The sequence below is a fragment of the Notolepis coatsorum genome (assembly GCF_963971535.1).
Source record: "Notolepis coatsorum genome assembly, chromosome: 8".
Taxonomy (NCBI): Eukaryota; Metazoa; Chordata; class Actinopteri; order Aulopiformes; family Paralepididae; genus Notolepis; species Notolepis coatsorum.
The window spans coordinates 27,930,806-27,953,814 of NC_140172.1; the positions used below are offsets into that span (position 1 = coordinate 27,930,806).

The 23,009-nt window shown below is 43.2% G+C and overlaps 1 protein-coding gene across 1 annotated transcript in view; it reads right to left on the reverse strand.

Annotated features, from left to right (window-relative positions):
- Positions 1 to 3,500: 3,500 nt before the first annotated feature.
- zswim7 (zinc finger, SWIM-type containing 7) overlaps positions 3,501 to 23,009 on the reverse strand; it is a 38,769-nt gene continuing 19,260 nt past the window's right edge. The window contains exons 4-5 of the mRNA XM_084320155.1: positions 14,239 to 14,343; positions 3,501 to 3,946 (exon numbers count right to left, since the gene is read on the reverse strand). Coding sequence (XP_084176281.1) covers positions 3,836 to 3,946; positions 14,239 to 14,343 — 216 coding nt within the window. The 3' untranslated portion in view covers positions 3,501 to 3,835. The remainder of the gene's footprint in view (positions 3,947 to 14,238; positions 14,344 to 23,009) is intronic.

Consider the following 23,009-nt stretch of genomic DNA (forward strand, 5'->3'; position numbering starts at 1 on the left):
GTGGCAGTGAAAGGGTTAACCTTATGTGTCGTCGCTGTGAACGGGTTAACCCTTTGGTAGTGAAAGGGTTAACCCTTTGTCGTGTGGCAGTGAACGGGTTAACCTTCTGTATCGTCGCGGTGAACGGGTTAACCCTTTGGTAGTGTGTCAGTGAAAGGGTTGACGCTATCTCTGTTCACTCTATTGTGTTTCATTCTTCCAATTCCATTTCCACTGAGGTTAAGAAAAGTGTTTACAGAACAATGGCATGCTATTATGTGAAGATAAAATGAATGACTTTCAAACATGCCTTGAATGTGGAAATGTATTTATGAACTGTGCTGAGCATCAGGGGGTCGGGTGGTGAAATGCAGATCAGTCTTATTATTGTTTTTTTTCTTTGTGAAGGATTTTTGAGAAGAAAAAAAACTAACCAAAATGTTGAAGCTAACTGGATTTGCAGGACTGAAAACGATCCGTGTGTGTGAATAATATGCTACTACTATGAAAACGTTCGGAAATGTATCCTTCCGAATCCAGTTATCGTGACTCAAACCACTCATCCGTAGGCCCTTAAAAGATATATTATGAATTATCTATGTCAACGTTTGCCAGTGTTTTGTCATTTATTTATTACAGTGTCATTATAGTTCAAAAAGGTAGAGGTAAAATAAAACTAGACTAAATATGTATTTGACAAGCTAGACGAGGTACAGTATGTAGGCATAACTGCTGCAGTAGCACTGTGGCTGCATAACAAAGAGACATACAGTAATGTATGGGAAACTCTAGCTATGGAAACACAGGGGTAGGAATATTTCTGTAACTGCTACATCAGCAGAATGTCTCATGGGAGGTCGCTGAGACAGACATCTGTGTGGAATGCGGTGGGACTCGTACGTCGTGGTTTGTGATGATCATTAGTTAATAATGTCAGGTAATGTCACATTTGAATGATGGCAAAGCCTCGTAGATTAAATTGACTAAATCGATTACGCCATTCCTTACAAATATTTCACCGTTTTCCTTCATGCACAAAACATACCAGATTGCAAGTCGTCGGAGTCAGTTTGGATTCTATATCCTACGTGAATGTAATGACTCGGCAGCCGGACAACAACCTCCACATCCGTGGCTCTGCCTCCGCTGTGGCCCTGAGGCCTTCATCCTGGGGCCGCTGGTGGGCTGCTGTTGTTATCGACAGCAGGCACCGTCACTGAGCGACAGGTTGATGTCTATATACACTAAGTGGGGGGGGGGGGGGGCTTAGCTGGCAACTCAAAAAACATATCCCAATGCGTTTAGTGCTCAATAGTTCCCCACTGTTAGAGCCGGCACGTTTGCCCGCCTCCATAGCATCACGCTATATGAGAGCCTCCATGATTCTGATCCCAGATCACGGAAAAGTTCAGTATGTGTTTATAAAACTATATTTGCGTTCCCAGTCCCACAGTTAACGTTCAAATTGCGAGTCATCATCTGCAAAGCTGCTACCCCCCCCCCCCCCCCCCCCCATTGTCACCTCTTACCAACCCCACGCTCTCCCACCTGTTTCCAGGGCGTGGTGGCTAGCATTGATGTTCGTGTTCCTGTCGAGCCTTTGAAAAATGACTGAGGTATTTTGCTCTCCATTGTAAGACAGGGAAGGAAACTATGCTCCTTAAAAATCTAAATTCAACCTCAGCAACCAAGGTGGCTTTAACCTTTAACCTGAGAGCCACGTGACACAGTCAAACGAATACACAATACAATGCACTGACATTTTAAGAGTATTGGTATCAACCATTTTGGTGTTCTTCAATGTGTTTGGATGTTGGAACTACTGTAGCTAATGTTGTGTTGTTCGTGTTTCACAAGTGTTCTTAATGGCTTCCTTTTTAGAAAAGGAACAAGAGAGTTCCAAGTACTTTTGCATCCACTGCGTCAGTATTTCACATTTTCTTTGCCCTTCCTCTCTTTACAACTCTGTACAATACACCACCTCGGATATACAACGTCAAGGGCTACTTGTGAAGGGAACTTGCCGACCTTCTCGTACATTCCAACTGTAAAGCTGCACGGTGACTGTAGTGTTGCTGTCGTCCTTCACTCATGTGTAATGTAACTGTACCGTACAGTAGGTGTTAACTTTTTTTTTTTTTTTTTTTACAAGCTAGTGATCGATGTTAAGACTTATTGCCTTCTAGTGATTTAAAGAAGAAGAAAAAAAATACAATAACAAGTTGATGTTGTTTCACATTCCTGCCTTTCATTCCACATTATATATATTCGTCAGTTGTGTTGTTGCAGTACTGTCACTTAATCAGGAACAAGAAAATCCACTGTGGTCAACTGTGATGTTTTCCCTTTTGCAAGAACCGTTCTATCACCCGAGAAACTATATAAAGTGTAAAAACAGTACTGCTATTTAACATGATAAGTTCTGTATGGTGAACTATTTTATTAATAAAATGCAATGTTTATATTGTAACAGGTCAATCTTCTTTTATTCATGACATTACAAAATATACAACAAAATATCACAAATAAATATTCTCTTGTACGGCATGACATAGAAACTACAGATGACACATGAGAAAATTATCTAAAAAAAAATCTACTTTTTCTCCTCCCTTTTCTGTGATTTTTCTCCCCATCCCAATTTACCTCTCGTGCCAATTCCCCCTCCCCTGTCCTGATTGTTGCTCGCATATGCCCCCCACTGGCCGGTTGTAGGGAGGATAGAAGCCTTGCATGTTGCATCACGTGTCCCCTCCGATACACGAGGAGGCAGCCTGTCAAATAAGTGTAATTTCTGTGACTTTTTCCTGTCCGAGTTCTACTCACCCTAAAAGCCACCCATGTTATATTGCAATTGGCATTTTCAGACTATACAGGATACTGTACATGTCCCCTCCGTACGTACTGTACTTTTTTATGTTGTTAAAATAAACAAGTCTCTCAAAGTTTCCTAGTTCCCCATTTACAAAAAATGGACCTAAAAATAACGCAGCACGTACTGTCGTACTGTACCCAGTGTATATTTCCTGGCAACATCTAGTGTCTGTCAGAGAGACAAACGAGGAACCACTCATCCCATCGGATTCCTCTCTCTAGTGACCTCAAATCTAATCAAAACCATAAAGTAGTCAGTTCAATGGGAGAATATCACATAGTCACTTCAACGTCCCGGCCCCCTGCAGGTCTAAGTGTCTGTTGTCCCGGCCCCCTGCAGGTCTAAGTGTCTGTTGTCCCGGCCCCCTGCAGGTCTAAGTGTCTGTTGTCCCGGCCCCCTGCAGGTCTAAGTGTCTGTTGTCCCGGCCCCCTGCAGGTCTAAGTGTCTGTTGTCCCGGCCCCCTGCAGGTCTAAGTGTCTGTTGTCCCGGCCCCCTGCAGGTCTAAGTGTCTGTTGTCCCGGCCCCCTGCAGGTCTAAGTGTCTGTTGTCCCGGCCCCCTGCAGGTCTAAGTGTCTGTTGTCCCGGCCCCCTGCAGGTCTAAGTGTCTGTTGTCCCGGCCCCCTGCAGGTCTAAGTGTCTGTTGTCCCGGCCCCCTGCAGGTCTAAGTGTCTGTTGTCCCGGCCCCCTGCAGGTCTAAGTGTCTGTTGTCCCGGCCCCCTGCAGGTCTAAGTGTCTGTTGTCCCGGCCCCCTGCAGGTCTAAGTGTCTGTTGTCCCGGCCCCCTGCAGGTCTAAGTGTCTGTTGTCCCGGCCCCCTGCAGGTCTAAGTGTCTGTTGTCCCGGCCCCCTGCAGGTCTAAGTGTCTGTTGTCCCGGCCCCCTGCAGGTCTAAGTGTCTGTTGTCCCGGCCCCCTGCAGGTCTAAGTGTCTGTTGTCCCGGCCCCCTGCAGGTCTAAGTGTCTGTTGTCCCGGCCCCCTGCAGGTCTAAGTGTCTGTCGTCCCACAGAGGAGCGAAGACATCTGCTGGTCAGACACACTCTGGTGCTGCGTCACCCCCATGGCCTGGCACAGGTAGGACGCCAGGATGTGTTTACACTGTGGGCAGATAGGAAGACAAGCAGCAATACGTTATAAAGTCTCACTCCAAATTAAATTCATTCATTCATTCAAACCTTTATTTATTCTCGAAAAGACAATTGAGGTCAACCCTCGTCGTCAATGTCGTCGAGACTTTACAGACATTTCAATGCACACATTTCTACAATATAACAACAATACATATTAATAACTATCTATATAGTACTTTTTTTTGGGACTGCAGTCCAAAGTGCCCCACAGCAAATTAGTATAAAATGAACATAGGCATAAAATCAGCACACAATTGACAGAATAAAAAACAATAATAGGTATAAAAGACAATAAAAGTAGTGCAATGTAAACGTGCAGACTTAAGAATGGGCATAAAATAAGTACAGTGACGCTCGAAGGCATGTGAACCCCCCCGGAACAGTTAGGCAGCATCAGCCTGGAGGAGCCCCACTGGCCGCAGCCCAATGTAAACGTGCCTCGGGGTGGTACACTGTTCAGCATCAGGACGAGGGGGAGAGTCGACTCAATGAGCTCTGACACACACACACACACACACACACACACACACACACACACACACACACACACACACACACACACGCTAATTCACTGGCCTACTGTGTGTACCCACTTCTCACTCAGTGCTATACAAACACACCTGTTTGAAACACACACTCACTTATTCACTCACTAAATCATACAAGAAGGATACTCAAGCACACGCATAACTTCACTGTGGCTTGCCAACCCCAGAAACTGGTATCTATCTTCTTGTCTCTCTCTCTCTGGAGAAGACGGTAAGCCAATTTCCCAAAATGTTGGCCTGTTCCTTTGAATCCGGTTTGGTGGAGAATACTCTAGTTGTGGCCTGCTAACTGCGGTCACTGTTGCGATTGGCAAGCCACAGTGAAGTTGTGTGCGCTTGAGTATCCTTCTTGTATGATTTAGTGGGTGAGTATGTGTTTCAAACAGGTGTGTGTTTGTATAGCACTGAGTGAGAAGTGCGTACACACGGTATAAAGTGAATTAGTGTGTGTACTGTATGTGTACGTAGACATGTATTTGTTTGCACGCACGCGTGTCACATGCTTATAACCTACACAAGTTTAAACACGTATGGGGAAGTCTGTCGCCGCTACCATGATGAATGCGTAAATGATTTGGCTTCTTTTCACACTCTATTTACATCCATTAAAAATGAATGAGCCTCTAGTCTATAATATCCTGCCTGTGAATTAGTGTTTGTAATAATTCATGTAAAATGCAAACAGACTGTGAGGTGAGAGAGACAGGGTTGTAGAATGTGTGCATCACTGCTGCCAGGGGAAAACATGGCTGTGTCTTCAGTCAGTTTTTCAGGAATGAAGGCAGAAAGGGCTGTTCTCTACTAAATACATCTTAGTCAACTACCGTAATAATAGTCATAGGACTTTGTCGACTAATCGATTTAATCGACAAATGTGTAACCCCCCCCCCTCCAAACTGAGTTTTGAATGGAATTCACAGCCGCTGTGGATATTACATTTACTCTCTCTATATATATATACTGTGCATAAGGGGCCATCTCTAAAGTAATTTGTTTTAAAGTGAATAAATAAATAAACAGAAAAAAGGAAAATGCCTCAAATAGTTGTTAGTTTGGCAGCAGTGTTTACGTTACAGTCGCGTCTCCTTCCTTTACGACTCGCAGTGAGTGGGCGGCTGGTCGCTGGCTGTCGGAAAATGCCTTGAGGCTCCGTGAGAATTGTCCTCTATAGTCCACCACAGTCTGACCTACTTCTGGAGGGGGGGGCTGGTCTGGCCTTATCATCAGGACATGAGAGAATCAGCTGCAGCCCCCTGAATCAACACAGCCCCAGGCCTCCTTCCAGGGGGATTGTGGGAGCACACTGTGTGGTCGACCTCAGCGCGAGGCTCCAACACGCTCCCAGTCCAACACCTCAGGGAGGAGGCTGGCCGTTATGGTTTTGGCTTTTGGCATAAAACGGGATGGATGGATGGATTTAGGTCAGATCCATCGTCACCTCAGCAGGATAATAAACAAGGATATTTTTTTTAACCCTTTCACTACCGCACTACAACTGTCTGTAGTGTGGTAGTGAAAGGGTTAACCTTCTGTAGTGTGGTAGTGAAAGGGTTAACACTTTGTCGTGTGGCAGTGAAAGGGTTAATCAAATAAGATTTTGTTCACTGTTTGTTTCTTGTCTTTACTTTAGCTAAGAGTCTGACTGCAGGCAATTCCCATAAAATTTTTATGAAAATCCAACCGATTCTTTCAGCTAATCGTGATGGAGGAGGCAGGGTTGTGCGGCACATAAACAGACGTACTGGCCTATAAGTGAGCATTAATGACTTTCAGGAAAGAAAGTGAGTTCAGAAGACCTCCCCCTTTGGGCATTCGACTTCCTACGCCTGGAGTCAGTATGCTGCGTCTATAAGGCATAACATTCCACTTCTTTGCCTTAAAAAACTTGATTGCTTTCACGTGTCCATCTGCACCGTCTTTTTTGCCATCTCTCTGATGGGTTTGTTTAGGTTTTCCAGCCTAAAGATGGCTTGCTTCACTGATAGTGACGGCTCTTTGGACCTCATATTGAGAGTTGATAGCAACAGATTCCAAATGCAAATACCACTCTTGAAATGAACTCTAGACCTTTTTATCTGGAGCTGTGAATGAAATAATGAGGGAATGATAACATACACCTGGCCATGGATCAGCTGAGAAGCCAATTGTCCAATTTTGGTCCCTTAACACTTTGAGTGCCAGCCACGGCATAATTCTTTATTTCATGCCAACCGTTGAGTGCCAGCCGACAAGATATGCCGTTTTTAATCGTTATTTTTTTATTAGCGATTTCCATTCATATTTCATCAATCTAGCCTCACGTTACCAGTGGGGATCTGTCTGAACTCGAATAGGGAAAATACCGCCCCCTATCGTCTCCCGGATGGTAATGCACGCATTGGAATGGACTCAATGAAAATGGATGAGAAAAGAAAAATCCGGAATCCACATTTTACTTCTCAGGCAAGTAACCCGAGCCGATCGGACTCATTGTGGACCATCAGAACAGCGTGGAATATATATTTCCAGTACCCAGCGTTGGATCAATAAACGCGATCGATATTTGGAATGGCGATCAGGAATTGGAATAATCTTTTTGGAGAACATCTGATCTGAGGTAAGGAATCTATTTTTACCAGTATTGGGATAATCAGAGCTATTTTCACCTATATATCAGCATGTGCCATATGTGTGTGTGTGTGTGTGCGATCAGGAAATAAGAGAATTGATTTTTCAGCCCGCTTCTATAGCGTGCATAAGTACACATATACTATCGATAATCTAGCGTTTATTTGAAAACGATTAAAAAATAGGCCGAAAAATGACAATGTGTTTTGTGTATTCCAGTGTATTCCAGTAAATGGCGATTATCACAGAATCTTCTGAAAACTTCTGGAAGTTTCAAGAAACGAGCATTTTTCAAAATGGTATAAAACGGAAATGAACCGATTAAAAAACAATCCGTGGGCGGTCAGGTGGCGTAGCGGAGATTGCGTTCGTCACCAACGCTGGGTTCGCGTGTTCGAATCCAGCTCCCGGCGTTGTCACCAGCTTGGCTGGCCGTTCACACTAATACAATTGGCAGTATTAGGGGGTGGGGAAAGCTGGCGGGTGGGTCCTGGGCATTGTAGATAGCGACCCCTACAGTTCGGTCGGGGCGCCTGCTCAGCGAGGGTAGGATCTGGAGAGAGGTAGTGCGGCCTCCCACACGTTACACTCTCCCAGTGAGAATCTGCGCGGCCAGGCTGGCTGCCGGCTGGCTGCACATGTGTCGGAGGAAAGCATGTGACAGTCTCCGGCCTCTCGGACCAACAGTAGGGGAAAGTGCGCAACAACCAGGAAGGGGGTTGGGAATTGGCATAACGACTAACAGTGGGATGGGAGAAAATCGGAAAAAGGAGGGGGAAAAAGATAATCAAAAAATAAAAAATAAAAACAATCCGTTTTGACAATGTTGACTGCAAACAAGTCATTGATAAGTGACGGCCATATTAGACACATAGCCATAATTTAAGATATAGTTTATGCGTTCGCAAATATGAGAGCTCTATCATTGAAGTGGGTGGCGGCATTCAACGGGGTAAATAGGAAATGGAGGCCGGCACTGAAAGTGTTAAAAAAGGAGGAGGCACATAATTCCTACACTGTTTACCTGATTTGGATGTAAATACCCTCGAATTAAAGCTGCAAGTCTGCACTTCTTGATTGTTTCATTTCAAATCCATTGTGGGGGTGTACACTGTACAGAGACAAAATGATCCAAATGATCTATGAACCTGACAGTATAAGCTCTGTGATGCTGCTACACAACTTGCTGACCTGGAGTCAGTATGCTGCGTCTATAAGCTCTGTGACACCACACAACTGGCTGACCTGGAGTCAGTATGCTGCGTCTATAAGCTCTGTGATGCTACACAACTAGCTGACCTGGAGTCAGTATGCTGCGTCTATAAGCTCTCTGATGCTACACAACTAGCTGACCTGAAGTCAGTATGCTGCGTCTATAAGCTCTCTGACGCTACACAACTGGCTGACCTGGAGTCAGTATGCTGCGTCTATAAGCTCTCTGATGCTACACAACTGGCTGACCTGGAGTCAGTATGCTGCGTCTATAAGCTCTCTGATGCTACACAACTGGCTGACCTGGAGTCAGTATGCTGAGTCTATATAAGCTCTCTGACGCTACACAACTGGCTGACCTGGAGTCAGTATGCTGCGTCTATAAGCTCTCTGATGCTACACAACTAGCTGACCTGGAGTCAGTATGCTGTGTCTATAAGCTCTCTGATGCTACACAACTGGCTGACCTGGAGTCAGTATGCTGCGTCTATAAGCTCTCTGATGCTACACAACTTGCTGACCTGGAGTCAGTATGCTGCGTCTATAAGCTCTGTGACACCCAGTGATGGGAATAACGGTACTATAAGTAACTTCGTTACTAACGGCGTTCGTTTTTTCAGTAACGAGTAATCTAACGGATTACTCTTCCAATCTTAATAACGTTGTTACCGTTACTACAAAAAAATGCGGCGCGTTACTATGAATGAACCTGTTTCTTTCATCAGACATATCTCTGCGCCGAGAGGCAATAATAATGTTCTTCCTTGTTTAGTGGACAGTGCGCGAGCCAAGCATACATGCTGACGATTGGCTGAGGTTGAATACAATGTCATGGTAAGCCAATCAGAGGTGGAGGTGGGCGGGTGTCTAAAGCATCCAGAGTCTGACACACAGCGCGACAAGACAAGCGATCACTGATCAGTCAGCATGAGACGGCGGTCTGTGTACGTTTTGAGCTCAAAAACGAATCCAACGAACAACACAATGTCAACATGAGACCGCGGGTCCATGAGCGTTTTGTGTTCACTCTTTGCAGCGCAGGGCACTGAGTGGCTATACTGCAGTGCTGACAGCCTTATCAACAGTGCTGCACTTCCTGGTTTAATAGCACAGGCTTCAGCTGCTCCGAGATATATATATCTCTGTATGTCATGCATGTCTTAAATGTAATGATTAGATTAGTTTAGATGATTCGATTAGCTTCTTATATCTGTATGTTGTGTATGTCATTGATTGATTGATTGAAAAGTTTATTAACAGATTGCAGAATGGGTACAGTACAGTACAGCTCAATACATACAATTGTTAAGGGGATGCAGACCAGAGAAAGACTTTCGTCATAAATGTCATGAATTGAAAATGGGGGACCCTGATGTAAACAAGACGAAACTCTTTCTCTGGTCTGCATCCCCTTAACAATTGTGTGTATTGAGCCGTACTGTATTGTACCCATTCTGAAATCTGTTAATTAAAATGTTCAATCAATCAGTATATATTTGTTATTTATTTTTGGTATAGTGCTTAACAAGCATAATTTAATGTTGCCCAGTTGTGGCCTGTTGAGGGGCAATACATATCAAAAGTTCCAAAACATCTATTCTGTTTGTATTTGTATGATCCACTATATAAACATAGTAATTATAATATCTACATAGCCTACATGGCATTTGATTGGAGGCTAGTCTCACTTTGTCCCACAGCAACATTAAAATAGTTTAGATTTGTGTATGTTGTTTATGTAAAAAAAAATCTTGAAAGTAACGCAATAGTTACTTTCTGAAGTAACTAGTTACTTTTATAATTTGTAACTGAGTAAGTAATTTAGTTACTTTTTGGAAGAAGTAACTAGTAACTGTAACTAGTTACTTTTTTAAAGTAACTTGCCCAACACTGGTGACACCACACAACTAGCTGACCTGAAGTCAGTATGCTGCGTCTATAAGCTCTCTGACGCTACACAACTGGCTGACCTGGAGTCAGTATGCTGCGTCTATAAGCTCTCTGATGCTACACAACTGGCTGACCTGGAGTCAGTATGCTGCGTCTATAAGCTCTCTGATGCTACACAACTGGCTGACCTGGAGTCAGTATGCTGCGTCTATAAGCTCTCTGACGCTACACAACTGGCTGACCTGGAGTCAGTATGCTGCGTCTATAAGCTCTCTGATGCTACACAACTGGCTGACCTGGAGTCAGTATGCTGCGTCTATAAGCTCTCTGACGCTACACAACTGGCTGACCTGGAGTCAGTATGCTGCGTCTATAAGCTCTCTGATGCTACACAACTGGCTGACCTGGAGTCAGTATGCTGCGTCTATAAGCTCTCTGACGCTACACAACTGGCTGACCTGGAGTCAGTATGCTGCGTCTATAAGCTCTCTGATGCTACACAACTGGCTGACCTGGAGTCAGTATGCTGCGTCTATAAGCTCTCTGATGCTACACAACTGGCTGACCTGGAGTCAGTATGCTGCGTCTATAAGCTCTCTGATGCTACACAACTGGCTGACCTGGAGTCAGTATGCTGCGTCTATAAGCTCTCTGACGCTACACAACTGGCTGACCTGGAGTCAGTATGCTGCGTCTATAAGCTCTCTGATGCTACACAACTGGCTGACCTGGAGTCAGTATGCTGCGTCTATAAGCTCTCTGACGCTACACAACTGGCTGACCTGGAGTCAGTATGCTGCGTCTATAAGCTCTGTGATGCCACACAACTAGCTGAGAATTTTTCCGGGTTTCTCAGATTAGCTACCTGTTCAATCTGTGATTTTTTTTACCATATCAATGTGAAGTATATTCACATACATTCTTGAAGAGTTTTATCCATAGATGGAAAATTATCTATTTGGAACTTTCTTAACTCATCATAAAGAAGAATATAGGTCTGTTTTACTTGTATAAACATTACCAACGGAAACAAACCTTTTACAGCCACAAAATACAGCAAATTAAGAACTCATTCATTCATCTAGTGCAGCGGTTCCCAAACTTTTTTGGCCGTGCACCCCCTGTCACCTCCCGACCTAGCTGACGCACCCCCCAATGGGTTTCTGTTCGAAAAAATTGTTGCTGGTCTCCAAGCACAGATGAAGCACACCTGTGTCAGACACGCCCGAGACATTATTGTTTATTATTATTATTAAAACGTACGTTTTTTATTAAAACGTTTCTTGAATTTCATGATTTACACAGTGAAAATCCCCATTTGAAATAATGTATATTAGTTATATTTATTAGGCATAAAAAAATATATTGTTTGGTTCCTGTTGGTTGTCAGTTAAGGCCATGAGTAGGTAGGGAATTTATTTTATTTTAGTTTTTATTTTATCTCTTCCCACGGCGACTATGGATAGGGAATTTCTTTATTTAATTAAAATGTTCACGACAACATGGATGCATGTACTCTGCCAGCATGTTTAATATCATTAATACTAAAGGTTTGACTAAGATTTTTATGAAATTTTATTGTAAAAAAATATATATAATAATAATTTCACCATTAGCCTTTTCATGTCACGCACCACCTAGAGGGCGCTCGCGCACCACAAGGGGTGTGAGCACCACAGTTTGGGAACCACTGGTCTAGTGTAAAGAGCTCAGTAAATCAACTAGAGGAGGAAAACATGCCTGCCTTCTTTTTTTTTTTTTTTTACTTACATTTTTATTTACATTTTTTCAACAACATACATAGACAACATTCATAGACAATACACAGTACATAAATTAAAACAAATAGACAAAAAATGAGTAAAGAAAAAGTGTGACATGGGTCCTTCGGTCCATTCTACATTTGCATTATTTATTTACATTTTTATTCATTTCCTTGTATCCTTTTCAAACCTCTGTGATGTCGTTACTTCCCCTCCTGTATTCTTCCCATTTTCCCCATTTCCATTCGAACTTTTCTTCTTGCAGCCTCAGCAGATGTGTGATTCTCTCCATTTCCTGTATCCCCTCTACCAACTCTATCCATTGATCTTTTGTCGGCACTTCTACCTTGTACCACAGTTTAGTTAAAGCTTTCTTGGCTGCCACTATCAATATCTTAATCAAATATTTGTCTTCCCCTTGGATTCCTTCCTGTGACAGATTCCCCAAATACAACACTTGGCCTCCCTGGGGTATTTCGTATCCTATTATTTCATTTATTATCCCTCCTATCTCTTCCCAGTAGTGCCTTATCTTCTGACATCCCCAGAATATGTGTGTATGGTTCGCCCCTTCCTGTCCACACTCCCTCCAACATGTTTTCTTTGCTGGTGTGTAATTGCCCTGTATTTCTGGTGTTATAAAGTATCTAATTATATTTTTCCACCCAAACTCCCTCCATATCCTTGATCCTGTGGTTGTTTGTTGTGTCTTACATGTGTCATACCATTCCTCCTCTGTTATCTCTATTTCCAACTCTCTTTCCCACTTTTCTTTTACATACAATGTTGTATTTCCCTTACTGTCCATTATTGCCTGATATAGTGCTGATATCACCCTCCCCTTCCGTCCTTCGTATGACTTTACCATTATCTTAATTACCCCATTCTGTTCTTTGTCTCTATCTTGCTTTATTTCCTTGTTATAGTAGTCCCTAATCTGTAAATATCTAAAGTGGTCCCTATTCTCTAGTCCGTATCTTTCTTTCAATTTTTGTAGAGTCTGCATCTCCCCTCCTTCTGTCATCGTATGCCTGCCTTCTTACCTCTATTATTGTTGGTGGGGCTGCTCGTTTGTTTACGCTTGGATCACAAATTTGGAGTTGATGAAATGACCAGCTACTATCGAACATCTATCAACATTTGTCTAGTCTAGAGATGATAATAATAATGACCCCTATATCTGGGGATGATGAGCTTTTAAAGTCAACACAGTGACTGATTTCATGGGGGATGACATCAGTTTTGTGTGTGACTGTGCACCACAGGGAGTCCTGGAGGGTTCGCTACAGTTCATCCCTTTCTCAAGACTGGTTTCAGCTGCACCCTCCAGGGAACCAAGATGACCCGAGAGTCAGGGTGCTTCTGGCGGCTGTTTGGTAGCAGCGGATATTTAAGAGCTCCAGTTCAAATAGAAACGGTCAATCAAAGAGAAGACGCCCTCAAAGAGGACCAGACGAGAACACAACCTGACCGCAGTAGATCTGCTAACCCCGATTTAAAATGTTCTAAACTGTTTGTCACTCTCTGGGAAGACGCTGGGTGTTCAATTGGCTGGCTGACGTCCATTCTGTATGTGTATGCATGAGTCTGTGTGTGTGTGTGTGTGTGTGTGTGTGTGTGTGTGTGTGTGTGTGTGTGTGTGTGTGTGTGTGTGTGTGTGTTGTGTTCCGTTTTGTCCATGCCATGCCATCTGTTTTGTCCAATTTGTTTATGAATTGACCTGTTCTTTGTTTTTTAAACTGTTGAAGCACTATTTTTACCTTGGATGTTTATTTTTATTTTTTTTATAACTTGCCTTGTTCTTTTCTTTTTTTTAACTTGTGAAGCACTCTGTGCATTCGTGCTGGGAAGGGTGCTATATAAATTAAGCCTTACTTACATACTTACTTACTTACTTACTTACTTACTTACTTACTTATTAGGGCTTTCCTAGTACTAAAGAAGTCGACTACTTGTCATAGGAGTTTGTTGACTAATTGATTTGTTGACTTAATCGACAAATCTATAAAATTGTGTTTCCCACATGCAATAATGCAGAAGGAGCTCTTTAAATCTAGTGCTTACCAGGGACGCGCTTATACTTCTTCTTCAGGGGATAACTCGGCATAACAAATACTTTTTTCGACTATGACCAAACCAAGCGATTAATGTACTGGAACGATGGTAGCCCTAGTGTGTACACAGTTTGTGTATCTCTGGTCATGTGTTGTGTGTGTCTGCTTGTTTGTATTCAGCCTCACCATCAGGCCTTCGTTTCTCCGCAGCACAACGTAGGAGAAGGCGAGGCACGGACAGTAGTGACAGGAGACAAAACACGTGTACAGATGCCCTGATCCTCCTATCACCTGAGAGAGGGAGGGGGAGAGAGAGAGAGAGAGAGAGAGAGAGAGAGAGAGAGAGAGAGAGAGAGAGAGGGAGAGGGAGAGGGAGAGGGAGAGGGAGAGGGAGAGGGAGAGGGAGAGGGAGAGGGAGAGAGAGAGAGAGAGAGAGAGAGGGAGAGGGAGAGGGAGAGGGAGAGGGAGAGGGAGGGAGAGAGAGAGAGAGAGAGAGAGAGAGAGAGAGAGAGAGAGAGGGAGAGGGAGAGGGAGAGGGAGAGGGAGAGAGAGAGAGAGAGAGAGAGAGAGAGAGAGAGAGAGAGAGAGAGAGAGAGAGAGAGAGAGAGAGAGAGAGATGAGTTAGTGATGTGAATCATCCACATTTAAATACTTGGAGATCAGGGCAGGATAGGAGGCTAAACAGCAGGTTGCACTCGGCCTAGTTGGCCAGACCAGAACAGAGCTCTTTGAAAGTCAGGGAGGGGATTTTATGATAAATAAATGTAATACGTAGACATACTGTTCTCTCTTCATGAGGAAGTGACATGAAGAAAAGAAGAAAAGAAAACAGTGTCATAGTATGATCCAGACCAGAACAGAGCTTTTTGAAGTCAGGGAGGGGATTTTATGATAAATAAATGTAATCATCATCATCATCTTCGTTTTACGTCCCTATTTTGGACGGGCGATGACTCCACTTTTTTGTTTGTAATATGTAGACATACTGTTGTGACTTGATCAAGAAAACAGTGTCATAGTATGATCCAGACCAGGGGTACATAGAAGTGTGTTTTCTGAACAAATTTAAATGTTGTACCAGTGAATCTAGCTGCATCAGTACAGTTAAAAAGATACAAATATTGGTGAATGATATCCGGCCCTGGTATGATCTCGCCAAGAAGCTCCGGAGACCAAGTAGTGCAATTGACCACCTATCTCAAACCCCTCCCTCGTTTGCCTTTATCCTCCAATCACAACTGTTGCTTCCCTGGGACAAACAGATAGGTCCATAGGCCTGGAATGAAGGGAAACTGGCTATCTGGGGCCTCATTACATCCCCAACCCGTCCGACACATCCCAAGAATCAACGGTTTGTGGGGAAAGAACACCTCAGCCACACAAGACCTCACTGTGGGAAACATCTACAGGGTTAGAGGTGTCATGAAGACCCACCCTTCCACATTCACACTTCACCGATATGACGGAACTGGGTTAGGCTGAAGGTGAGTTCGCCTTCACCTACCCTCATCGTTTTAAAATCAGTTTTCATCTGAGGAGACAAGGCAAGAACAGAGAGACTCAGATTCTTCCCCCAGGCCATCAGAACACTGTACACACACACACACACACACACACACACACACACACACACACACACACACACACAAAAGACCACTTTGTAGTGGTTAACACTGTCGCCTCACAGCAAGAAGGTCCAGGGTTCGAATCCCGCTTGGGGACCAGGTTTCCATGATGCCAGTTACCCAGGTGGGGTATCTCCCAGGCCTTTCTGTGTGGAGTTTGCATGTTCTCCCCGTGCTCGCAAGGGTTTCCCCCCCCGATAAGATAAACCCAATGGAAAAACATGCACAACAACAAGATCGCTAACGCTGTGGCGTCCTTGACGAAGACGGACAGGAGCACTTGGATTGGTCCCCTGGCGCGGCTCACGTGGCGCCTGTCTGCTCCCGGCTGCCCTTGGGGGGGAAGGACGACGGGATGGGTTAATCGCAGATACGCATTGTATGCATGGTTCGCATGTGTGCCAAATGATGACCTCGGAGCAGGTCCTAAATTATATTATTATATTAATTATTATTATTTAAAAAACATAACTGTATATTTGTATATTATTGTAATGTATATAGTACTCATTACCTTTAATTCTTAAGCTTAGCATTGTATTTTATTCGTATTACTTTTTATCATGTCTATTTTATTATCTATTCTATTTAATAATTTGTATTTTTGCACAATCAAGGCGGGCATGGCCACCATCATTTCACTACATCATGTCTTGTGTATGTACAGTATGTGACGAATAAATCTCTTGAATCTTGAAGGAGGACGTGCACTCAAACGTCAACATGTGTTGCTTAACCCTTTCACTGCCACACGCACACGACAGACGGTCGCCGTCGGTAGTGTGACAGTAAAGGGTTAACCTGCTGTCGTGTGGCAGTGAAAGGGTTAACCGGCTGTCGTGTGGCAGTGAAAGGGTTTTAACCTTCTGTGAATTGTCGCAGTGAAAGGGTTAACCGTTTGGTAGTGCGGCAGTTAAAGGGTTAATATATTTTATTTCTTTCATGTTTTACATAATAGTTTTGTTTTTTTCGTTTTGCATATATATATATATATATTTTTTTTTTTAATGTTTGAAATTAGTACACTCATTTGAGTAGTGGAAAAGGGGTAGGATTAAATAAGTGTATACTTCTTCCTACTCCTTTTCGAACATGTAAATTGAGTTATGTTTGCTTTTGTTTAGTTATTATTTTGTTTGAGTTATGTTTTGATTTTGTTTAGTTATTTATTTTGTTTGTATTCATTTACATGTTCGAAATAAAGATTTCAAATCAAATCAAAAATATGTTTGGTTGTCAGAACCCCACGTCCGTGCAGCTGCTGGTTCCTTCTTATTCCCAACTTGCGGCGGTCTTTTTAGAAACAGGTCCAGTCCGTGTGCAACATGACACACGAGGACATTAAAGTCAGTGGATGAGCTCGACTCCTCCACTATAACTAATGCCTCCCGAGACGACAAAACAGGCTCCATTATTCCCCCACTGGTAACAGATTCACAGCATCGCTAAATTACTTTCCCTGTGACCTATGAAACATAAAACACCTCATTTGTAAAGGGTGACAGTTCATTATAAATAAGTCAAAGCAGGGACAATTATATGGACTCAAAGACCTGGTTAGAAAGGGAGTGGTGAATATACACTCACACAGGTGGCAGAGACGCACATGGATACGAGACACACACAGAAGGTAGGATTACAGTCGCGTACCTGAGAGATGCACACAGCCACACACACACACGTATGAGACATACACACATACTTACGTGAGACACGTACCCAAATACACATATCTGAGACACACATTCATATATGTTCTCACGCACACCTACATATATTTGAGACGCATCCTCTCACATGCAGAAAGATGGCATCCCGATAGAAGATGCAGCACATACCTGCTCGCAGGTAGATCGGTCTACATGTAACGTATGTGCATCAGGGATATATATGCACAATGTATAGTAATGTTTTTATTTTGGTAAGTACTTTTTTAATTTCCATGTCAGTTGTTAATGTGTTTGTATGAGTCTTTTGTATGTTTTGTATGATGTTACGAAAAAGAAAAAGACAAATCTGGGATGTTGCATATTATGCTGTGGAAAGATGTCTTGTGAATATTGGAAAGATTTGTGCAAAAATATCAATAAAAAAAAAGAAAAGGAGTGGTGAAAAAGGGCCACCACCATGCATTGGCTGGCTGAGGGGCCAGAGAGAAGAGAGAGACACAGTCACGTTAGCCAACTGGATGTATAGAAGCCCAGCCAAGGCCCGATTACATCTGAAAAGAACCAACGGCATTGAAAACCAGATCACATCTAGCTTCCTTTCGTTTTTTGTTTTCATTGGCATCTTGGAATAATAATGTGCCACTGCTGCAGCTAAAGCTGCTCAGCCAGCAGGGGTGTAAAGTACTTGAGTAATTGTACTTTGTTACAATACTTAAGTACTGTTTGGGGGGATTTGTTCTTTACTCAAGTATTATTAGGTTTGTATACTTGTACTTTTACTCAATTACATTTCAGAGAAAAAAAACATACTTTTTACTCCTTACATTTAAAATGCAGACCTACAAAGTACAAATCTCGCAGGTCCAACCATTTTAATTAGTATATTTGTTTCTCGTTATTAATTTATTAATCCTACGGCCGCCCTTTATTTAAAAACAGCCAATCAAATCCCCATCAATGGAAAATTAACCCACCCATACCCATGCTGATTGGTCCTTGTGTGAGTGTATGCTTGGTTTCATTGCAGCCTTGCCTAAACACCAGCTGATGATTTTACTAATTGGCTCACCTCTTCAACTAACTCACCTGGTGCAATGTGTAGTTCAAATGAAAACTTGGCCCACGATGGAATGAGTTTGAGACCCCTGGGCCCTCATTCATCAATAGTGTGCGTAGAACATTTCTATTTCCACACGTAAGCACGGAATGTAGAACTAGTGTACGCACAGGGAAGTCGGGATTCATCACACGGTGCGTACGCAGGCTCTATGCCCCTCCATGTTGATGAATACCACTTTGTTCTACCGTCAATGCTCGTGCATGATTATCCATATATGGTCATGAAAATGAGGAAACACCCCCCATGGGATGTGAAATAATGGACTGACCCGAGCGGAACCCTGAGAAACTCCACGAAGATTGTTCACTGCTGTCGAACCAAGAAGACACTATCGCGTATTATGGGATAAATAATAAAAGGCGGACTTGTAAACGGTGATGTCAGATATCAACGGCTCCCTAAGACCATTGCTGCAATTCTGCCTGGACAGCTCAGAATACTAATAAAGACCGTTCGTTGACCACTGTTTGGCGTTGGTTGTGTGTCATTATAACCGTGCTGTAATATGAATGCCTTTATTAGTTGTGTTCGATTGGCTATATGATTTTTAGAGGCATCTATTTTGTTGTCGGCTAATAAAGACCGCGCTGGAATATGACTGCCTTTTCCCGTGTTGTTTGATTGATACCCAGGGATTAAAGTTCTCCTCAATTCTATTCCAAATCGCGATGGATCTCCCGTCAATTTTCTACCTGCTGCATATGATTTCTAGAGGCATACTACAATCTATTTTGATGTCAGTATTGGGTAGCCTATATAAACAATAATAGAGAGCATATACAATAACAATGAATCTCACTGCATGTATGATGTAGGCATGCCTTTCAATACATGAACTTGAATTCCATCATGTTTGTGTGCGGGACTCACAAGGCTGTTGTCACAATGGGTGGTACCGGTACAGTAATAATTACAGTCCACACAATATCACGATCCATGCCATAGCCTATGTTCTATTAGGACATGATCTGTGACGACAAATGTTCTAGAATGTTTGATTAAGATATCATACTCTGACTGACAGCATGCCTATGAGCAACAAAAACGCGAACTTGAATCCCATCATATACATAGTCTGTCCACTATCTGCATGGTGTCATTGCAATGCGTTTCCTATTCTTTCTTATACAGTAAAAAGGGGGAAGAACACTATATTCATATGACTTATTCTGCTTACAGCTTCGAAATTCCACTTGTTTCGTTTAACGTAAAGCCTTTTAAAGGGGAACTATCTTATAAATGGCCTTTTTGAGTGTTTAGCATTGTTTCCTAGCTATGTGAACTTATATTAATATGATCTATGTCTCAAAATTCTCATATTGGCGCATTCTTCCAATTCTCCTCTCACAATATTCACCCTCACTGAACTGAGTCGTTTGAAAATGTGCCTATATGTGATGTCATATAGTCACTGCTGCATGTTAATGTTCAGGCGAACACGACGCTCCGCAGTGGTTTAGGTGGCACCTGCAGCTGCGGCTGCAAAACAGCTCGAGATCTTGAGGTAGAAAAATGCTGTTTTTGAGGACTTGATTAGAAATACAAAACAATGAATAAAAAAAATATATATATTACAGAGGTGTTCCATAGACTCACAGGAATTGTGTAAAAGTGCCCAAATAGTGAAAGAAATAGTAAAATAGTTCCCCTTTAAATATAATCAAAACGTTCCCGTGTTTCGGCGGTCTGTGCGCAAAATAATAACGAGTTGAGCTTTATGATTTATGATGAATTGAAAATGGGGGACCCTGATGTAAACAAGACGAAAGTTGGTCTGCATCCCCAATTAACAATTGTATGTACTGAGCTGTACTGTACTGTACCCATTCTGCAATCTGTTAATAAACTTTTCAATCAATCAATCAATCAAGCTACGCGGAGCGCAGTCAGTCAGTAGCCTACACCCCGTATATTCCGATAACGCTATATAAACCATGCTGCATTCATTCTGAGAGAAAGATCTATTATTCCAAATGCTATTTATAGGGTTTTGACCATAATTACACTACTGTTGCTATTTTACAATGAACTATAATGAACTACGGTTCGTACAGAACATGCCAGTGTTATTATGCACAGAAGCTCATTTCCTTGTTGTAATAATATATTCTACCACTGGGCGTCAGGTAAGTGTGGTCTGACCTGTGCGTAGATGTAAGCACGGAGTCAAGTTCAAATCGAAATTGATGAATCCCACTCTTTGCTTAGAAATGATCGTACGCACAGGGTAAGCACAGATCTGTGCGTAGAACACGTTGATGAATGAGGGCCCTGGTCTATCCCTTGCAATAAAAAAAAAACGTTTTACTTTTAACATTTAAAAGTAGAAACTTTTTTTTACTTTTACTCAAGTGTGTTTTTAGCCAGATACTTTTACTCGAGTACGATTTTGAGACGGTATCCATACTTTCACTTAAATATAATCTCTGGGTACTTTTTACACCCCTGTCAGCCAGCTACAAGTCGTAACAGCATAGGAGTCGTGAGCCACATACGCGCACAGGTACACTGGAGTTCTCCTTATGCTACCTGGCTGGACTCGTCAAACAAGACTTTAAATCAAGCACCGCCCTAGAGCAAATTACATAAACAGGAGTTTAGGCTCCTGCAAAGTGCTGGCTGCTCCTCTGCCAGGAATGCTGGCTCTCACAGGAATACTAGTGAGAGTCATCGAGTGCCAGTGGCCAGGAGTTTTGGACAGCTTTTCTATCCATCAGTTCCGCACCACAAACGGGGCTCTAAGGAACAGGAAAGCTCTGAGCCGCTGGTGGGAAGTTACAGAGACACAAATCCTTCCCAAGTTTCGCTTGCCTCACCAAAGAGCCACTGTTTGTCTCGAGTTAGTAATGCCGATTAATCAAATAGTGACTTTGTTACAGGAGAGACAAAATTCTAAGAATCACTGCGTCAGCAAACGTACATTTGAATTTGTATTTTGTATGTGCATAGACCACTGCACCTCCGCGTTACATTGAGCTCATGGAGGAGAGCGGGGGCAGAAAATTAATGAACGTGGATGAGAGCCTTGACTTTAAGTTGTTGGGGTGCTGGAGACATGATCCAATAGACTTTTATACGCCAGAGTCTCCTGAACACGGCGCGACCAATCCCAAGTCGATCGGTACCCCCACACATGCAATCCATGGGCAATCTGTGCATGCATAGTTCGGGAGTAGGTGTGGAAAAGTGACAATAGCTCGGCCGAGAAAGTGCCGATCGGCTTGGGATTGGTCTCTCCGTGTTCAGGAGACTCAGGCGTATACAAGTCTATTGGATCATGTCTCCAGCACCCCCACAGCCGTAGCTACAACCACTTAATGTCAAGGCTCTCATGCACATTCATTCATTTTCTCCCCCCGCGCTCTCTCCCATGATTTCAGAATCCCGGAAGTGTTGCGGTGGTCTATGGCTGTACCGCAGGTCTCTGAGGGGACTTTGCTTTACATTCCAGGTATAGAATTGTGAGATGATGCCTGAGGTGAAGTGACCGCACGTGAAATTACCTCTTCTAACAGCCAGGAACAACATCCAGTCAACTACCCTGTGCTCCTACTAGACAGAGAACAACATCCAGTCAACTACCATGTGCTGCTACTAGACAGAGAACAACATCCAGTCAACTACCCTGTGCTCCTCCTAGACAGAGAGAACAACATCCAGTCAACTACCATGTGCTGCTACTAGACAGAGAACAACATCCAGTCAACTACCATGTGCTGCTACTAGACAGAGAAACAACATCCAGTCAACTACCCTGTGCTGCTACTAGACAGAGAAACAACATCCAGTCAACTACCCTGTGCTGCTACTAGACAGAGAGAACAACATCCAGGCAACTACCCTGTGCTGCTACTAGACAGAGAACAACATCCAGTCAACTACCCTGTGCTGCTACTAGACAGAGAAACAACATCCAGTCAACTACCCTGTGCTGCTACTAGACAGAGAGAACATCCAGTCAACTACCCTGTGCTGCTACTAGACAGAGAAACATCCAGTCAACTACCATGTGCTGCTACTAGACAGAGAAACATCCAGTCAACTACCATGTGCTCCTCCTAGACAGAGAGAACAACATCCAGTCAACTACCATGTGCTGCTACTAGACAGAGAGAACATCCAGTCAACTACCATGTGCTGCTACTAGACAGAGAACAACATCCAGTCAACTACCCTGTGCTGCTACTAGACAGAGAGAACATCCAGTCAACTACCCTGTGCTGCTACTAGACAGAGAAACATCCAGTCAACTACCATGTGCTGCTACTAGACAGAGAAACATCCAGTCAACTACCATGTGCTGCTACTAGACAGAGAACAACATCCAGGCAACTACCCTGTGCTGCTACTAGACAGAGAAACAACATCCAGTCAACTACCCTGTGCTGCTACTAGACAGAGAGAACAACATCCAGTCAACTACCATGTGCTGCTACTAGACAGAGAACAACATCCAGGCAACTACCCTGTGCTGCTACTAGACAGAGAAACAACATCCAGTCAACTACCCTGTGCTGCTACTAGACAGAGAGAAACAACATC